This window comes from Octodon degus, unplaced genomic scaffold (assembly GCF_000260255.1).
Source record: "Octodon degus isolate 3935 unplaced genomic scaffold, OctDeg1.0 scaffold00036, whole genome shotgun sequence".
NCBI lineage: Eukaryota > Metazoa > Chordata > Mammalia > Rodentia > Octodontidae > Octodon > Octodon degus.
In genome coordinates, this window is record NW_004524612.1 from 2,076,885 (window position 1) to 2,083,138 (window position 6,254).

The following is a 6,254-nucleotide window of genomic DNA, read 5'->3' on the forward strand; positions in this document are numbered from 1 at the left end:
GAGGAGTGGAAGTGCCCTGGAAGCTACAGTGCAGACTTCAAAACCTGCATCATTTTTTACATAAAGATGGCAGCCTAATCCAAAGTAAGTCTTCTATTGATTTTTTGCATGCAGTTCTGGAAATTGAACTGAGGCCTTCACCAACCTTTTATAAATGTATTTATTTTGAGACATTTTGCTGAATCATTAAGCTGCTGAGGCCGGCCTTCAACTGTACTCTGCCTGCCTCAGCCTTGCAGCGCACTGGGATTACAGACTGGCACCCTGTGCCCAGCGGGGAGTTCCTGTTATAAATGTATAATGCCAGCTGGGTGTAGTGTTGCACACCTGTAATCCCAGCACTTGGGAGCCTGAGACAGGAGGATCTCCTGGAGGTGGAGGCCAGTCTGAGCTACACAGTGAGACCTTGTCTCAGGACATACAGACATTAAATCTGTGCCCTCTGGTCTCTTGTCTCGGTTACCTTTCTCTTGTGCTGAGACAAAATACCCAAACCCAGAATTAAGGAAGGTTTGTTTAGCTCACAGTTTGTGGATGTTTTAGTCTGTACTTGGCTGGCCCAAGATGGACTTGCCATGGCAGAGGGCAGTAGTTCATGGTGAAGGAGCAAAGAGCAAAGGGAGGGGCAACAGCTGTGGCTTCCCTCCTTACTGTAAGCAGGCTGCCCTGGTGTGTGTGGGGGGCAAACTCACAGTCTCCACGCCCTCTTCTTGCACAGGATGTTTACAAAGAAAGAACCCTGGCTCCCTGCTGAGTCACTTAAACTTCTAAACTTCTCAAGTTGACACACTGTACAAACCAGTACACCCCTCCAGCCTACTCTCCAGTCACTGACCAGTGTGAGCTCAGGTGGGGTAAGACAGGGTGCCGCTGCGTAGGACTCCAGGGTTTGCAGGGTCTCTGCAAGCCTCCTGTTACTGCACACCGAAGTCACCTGCGTTTTGGGGGTTGGGGCAGGAAACCACGGAGACTGGCGCGCTTCTCACCTCCGTCCTGTCCCGCAGGCAATGCGGCGCTGCTGCTGGTGCTGGGCGTGCAGCACTCCTTCCCCGGGCGCGGCAGGCTGTACCTCATGCTCATCCTGGCTGTGCTGGCCCTGGAGCTGCTCTGCTGCCTGACCTGGCTGCTCCTGTATGCAGGTGAGGAGCACAGAGCCACCTGCGTGGCTGAGATGCTGGGCTATCCTGCTAACTTTGAGCCATCAATAAGGTGACACCCCATCAACTTTTGCTTCCCCAAAGACAACCAGAGTAGAAGTCTTACATTTAAAAGTAAAGGCAAAGGGCTGGGGAGATAGTTCAGTGGCATAAACGAGTTTGATCCCCAGTACCAAAAGATGAATGAATGAATGTAAAAGCAAAATAGCTGGCTGTGGTTGTGCTCACCTGGAATCTCAGCACCAGTGAGGCTGAGGCAGGTGGATCGCTGTGTGTTGGAGACCCACCTGGATGACACATTGAGACTCTGTCTCAAAAATGAAAAGAAAAATAAAGTGTGGAGAATGGAGGCTTTGAAGTCCCGCAGTCCTGGCTCAGGCGCTGGCAGTGGAGCTTTGCTTGACCGTTCTTGTAAACCAGGGAAAGAGCAGCCACGTGCAGCAGCGGAGAGACATGTACCGCCTGAGTCCTGTGCTCAAGGGACAGTGAGTGCCAGCTGCTGCAGGCGCCACTGATGACAGCCCGGAACTGTCTAAATTAATAGCCAGCCCCAGTGCTTCGCTTCAGGAAGCAGTCTTAAGGCTGCTAAGCTGTTTGAGAGGAACAGCCAACCCATGGCACTGCAGCGAATGGAGTTGAGAATAGTTAAGGTCCAGTAATCTGAGGACTGACAGTGACTTTTGTTGTTTTAGTGAAAATTAGAAGATTTAATAGAGCCAAACCTCAGCCTGATGTGCTGGAAGAAGAGAAGCTCTATGCCCATCCCAGCAGTCTGGCCTCGGAGACCGGATTCAGGTGAGGGCTAGGTGAGCTGTCAGAGCTCAGTGGAGGGAACCGAAAGGGTTTTCCGGAGCCGAGAGCTGCTGACCAGGGTAGCAGGCGTGCTTGGCTTGCTTCTTTTCAGTTGGGGCGAGACCAGTCCCAGCACAGGTGAATTCCTGGGGCACTTGCTGTAGAAGTGGGGTTCCCCTCTCATTCAGCCTGTCAGCCTCAGAGCTGCAGGACACACAGTCATCCTGGGCTGACTCTGCCGCCTGGCTCCCTGCCGGCTCTCATCTGCTGCACCGTTGGGCCAGGGCATGAGGCCTGCCCCACTCTGCTGCTGCCATCTGCTCTCCAGGGTGCTCTGATGGCGGAAGTACCGGCCCTGTCTGCTGTGGAGCTTAGGACTAACACGGTTACTAAATACCAACCAGGAGGCTGAGGCAGGAGGATCACAAGCTGGAGTCAGCGTGGACAGTTTAGGGAGACCTTTTCTCAAATACATGGGGATAAAGCTTAGTGGTAGCCATCCCTGTCCACAGTACCAGAGGGAGAAATATAAACAAAAGTGCAACAGGGTCATGAGGCAGTTATTAATCTCAAGCAAAAGAGGCTGCATATGAAATATAGTAAGGCCTTACATTTGTGTCGGTTGGTTGGCTTTGAGATCTCACTGTGGAGCCCACACTGTCTGAGCTCAAGGTCTTCCTGTCTCCGCCTCCTTAGCACTGTGATTACGACAGAGGCCTTACTCTGGGTGATAAAGAGTGATAATGCAGAGCACAAATATTGATTAGCCCAGAATTGTGCCACTGGATCAAGACAATGCCAGGATGAGGACAGGCGGACAGGCGCAGAGCCGCATCCACTCTGAGAAGTTTATAGATGGTGCTGAAGTGCTGTGGCCAGCAGAAACAGTAGGATCGCGTTATTTAGAAAGGAGAGCTAGGCTTGGTGCAGTGGCGCACGCCTGTAGTCCCAGCTCTTGGGAAGCTGAGCCAGGAGAATTACCATGAGCTCCAGGCAGGCCTGGGCTCCATTGAGGATTCAAGGCCAGCCTGAGCTGTATAGCAAGACCCTGTGTCGAAAAAGTCTCCACATTGCAGATTCCTCACTGCTTGCTGTCCCCCTCCGCTACCAGCCTGTATTTGAGGCGCTGCCGCCCCTGGTTGCCCATCTCCACCAGCTCCCTGTTGTGCCATCATCCAGCCACCTGAGTCATAGGTCTGTAGGCCACAGCTCTGGGAGAGCCTACCCAGAGCGCTGAGACCCCTGTGCCCACCCCACAGCCACCCAAGAGAAGAGAGCCTAAAGCCATCACAAAACAGAACATGTTCTGTAAGTTGGCATAGCTCACAGAAAATGGGATAAGGGCCCGAGGGGCTTGCCCATGTCACATGCTGAGTGCTTGTATTAACGTCTAGGAGCAGAGAGGTTTGGTTGGTGGTCACACAGCCCCTGGGTCACAAGGCTGGGCTGAGGTGCGTACAGTCTCGCCACAGGTCTGTTCGTAGCCATTTTATTTGCTCCTTTCTGTACTTTTGGCTCTTTGAGATGGGGCTTGCTATACAGCTCAAGCCAGCCTTGAGTTCACAGCCCGCACCAGTTTCTGGTACGTGCGGATGGTGGCCCCTAATAAACAGGAACATGCATGTGCCAGGTACAAATCCGCCGACACTGGAGACCTCTGTCTGACTCTTGCAGGACTGCAGGGAGCCTGGAGGAGGTGGTGGAGAAGCAGGCCGACATCATTGCCTATCTGCAGCGACACAACGCACTGCTCAGTCGGCGGCTGCTGGCTCTTGTGGCCTCACCACCAGGCCGGACCTGAGCAGCTGCAGGATTGGACTGGCCTGCACTGGAGGGGACATCTGAGGATCCCAGCTGGCCAAGGCCATGATGATGTGGGGCCCTGAGGACAGCATTGTTGTGCTTGCAACCCTAGGACCTTAGAGTTGCAGCTGCAGAGGGCATTGCTTAGCAGTGTGCTCGGCACTCTTGACCCCATGGAACTGTGGCAGGAAAGGGCCCTGCAGCGGGCCATCAGTGGTCACCAAGGGGACTCGGGCCCAACGGTCATGTTCATCAGCGTTTGGGGATTGGACCCAGGGCCTCACACAGAGCCCACCTTGCTGGTGTTCTAACAGTGTTGAAAGAAGTAAGCTCTGCTGTTAAAACAGAGAGGGGAGTCATCCCTCCTGCAGGGTCCCTGCTACCTGACCACGTGTGCTGTGTGCGTCTTTGGCCCTGGTGACCATGAAGCTGCATACCTATTTTTCCCTCCTGTGGCAAGCACCCCACTGGGGAGCCATACCCCACACACAGCTGTCACTGAATGTCCTCACCGAGAGACCCCAACCTGGGCATGGGGTGTACACTGACAGTCACAGCACTCGGCAGGCTGAGGCAGAAGAGCCTCAAGTTGAAGGCCAGCTTGGATATCAGAGCAAAACCCTGTCTCTAAAGCAACAGAAAACCAACTGTAGAACCAAGGTCTCACGGCATGATTTACTATGCAAATTCTAGTTTCTTCTTCAGAAATCGGGTGTGAAGGTTACCCAGACACACCCCAGGGGCAGCACCTTGTGCTGGCGAAGGCTGGAAGAATTGGAGATTTCCCTTTGCTTCGCTCTTCTTAAGGGTTTTCAGTATATTTCTTAAGGGTCAGTTCATTGGCTCAAGAAGTTAAGCTCCATGAGAGGAAAAGTCCCAAGGTTTAAAATCCATCAAGAGAAAAAAAAAGAGCTATTTAGTCTTGGGTTATTCTTAAAATTGTGGGGGTCTGGCGAGATGGCTCAATAGAATAAGCGCTACCCTGGCAGGCACAAGGGCTTGAGTTCAATTCCCGGTTCCAAAAAAAAAAAAAAAATTGTGATGGGAATAAATGTCACTGATTATTGTACAAGTATTAAGCATTTCTATTTCTTGAGATCCAAGTGCTGTACCTTTATGAGTAAGTGCATCCTTTTCCCTGTTGCCTGGTGTGCTCATTGTTTATCCGATCCCTGCCACCTGTCCCATGCTATAGTCCTGTTTGTTGAAGGCTGTGAGGGGAGGGGCCTTTCCAGCTGCGCCCCTCGGGTCTTGGTTAGCTAGTGGCACAGGATTTGTACGGAAAAGCTGGACATGGCTACACTGGGACGTATGACTGGGACTAGGTCAGCAAAGGAGGGTTTGCTTTGGTGGTGGGCCTGAGATTAGATACCAGCCTGGTGAACTAAGCTACTTCCTGGACATTATTTTGTGACAGTGTTTTTCTAAGTTCCTCAACTGAATCAAACTTGCTGTCGTCCTGCCTCAGCTCCAAATGCTGAGATTATGGCCGTGTGCCACTGCTCTCACTAACAAGGGATATTCTGTTTCTTGGTTGTTTTTTTTTTTTAATTGGCTCGCTCTATAGTCCAGGTGGGATTCAAACTTGTGATCTTCCTGCCTCAGCCTTCCAAGTGCTGGGATTACAAGCATGTACCACCAAGCCCAGCTCCTTTCTTTTTAAACTATGTTTCAAAGCTGTTGCCCTCTTTGGAAATATGTACCTTTGTTAGGTTGTACATATTTTTTGGCAGCACTAGGGATTGAAGCCATAGCTTTGTGCATGCTAGACAAGTACTGTGCCACAGAGCCACACCAGGCCTCTTTATTTTACTTTAAGACATGGTCTCACTGGACAGATGCTCAAGCTAACTCTGAACTGGTGGTCCTGCTTCAGCCTCCCCCTCTTGCTTTCTGTGTCCTGGAAGGGCTATAAACATGGCCTCTGGTTTTCCTTTTGAAAAGGAAAACACCAGATGATCAATGTGTATTTTTTTTTTTTAAATGTGTATGTAAGTGTGGCTGGGGTCTACATTCAGCTTCTGAAATTCATAGGATGAGCTTTGGTTTACAGGGCAAGGTAGTGTCCACAAATCATGGGATAGCCAGGTATCATACAGGTCTGTAATCCCAGCACCAGGTGGCTGAGGCAGGAGGATTGCTGTGAGCTCAAGGCCAGCCTGCACTAGATAGCAAGACGCTGGCTCAGAAGGATTAGGTTATATTTTGGCTGAGGAAAGAAGGTGGCAGAACTGGGGTGGAGCAGGAGCGTGTGAAGGGGATGTGTGCACACAGGCACCAGGGGACGTGCTGCAGAGGAGTGTCCGGGTGCCAGGACAGTTGGAGGCTGTTACTGTGGACAGAGATACTGTGGAGCAGTGCCTGGAAGCCACCCTGTGGAGGAGCTGGACACCTCCACGCCCGAGTACGCGAGCCCACTGTGGACGTCCTCATGGGCCTCCCTGACAGACACATCACTGTACGCCTCATTCCGGACCCTGTGGCCTTTGGTGTCCCTGGCCC

General features: G+C 51.9%; 1 protein-coding gene across 2 annotated transcripts in view; it reads left to right on the forward strand.

Moving 5' to 3' along the window:
• The window catches only part of Tmem192 (transmembrane protein 192), a 12,876-nt gene extending 8,082 nt beyond the window's left edge, over positions 1 to 4,794 (forward strand). The window contains exons 3-5 of one of the 2 annotated variants that reach the window (XM_023714730.1): positions 1,005 to 1,139; positions 1,850 to 1,952; positions 3,624 to 4,794. In XM_023714730.1, the coding sequence (XP_023570498.1) occupies positions 1,005 to 1,139; positions 1,850 to 1,952; positions 3,624 to 3,750 (365 nt within the window). In that variant the 3' untranslated portion in view covers positions 3,751 to 4,794. The remainder of the gene's footprint in view (positions 1 to 1,004; positions 1,140 to 1,849; positions 1,953 to 3,623) is intronic. The other variant, XM_004630609.2, reaches the window with a different exon arrangement.
• Positions 4,795 to 6,254: the final 1,460 nt, after the last annotated feature.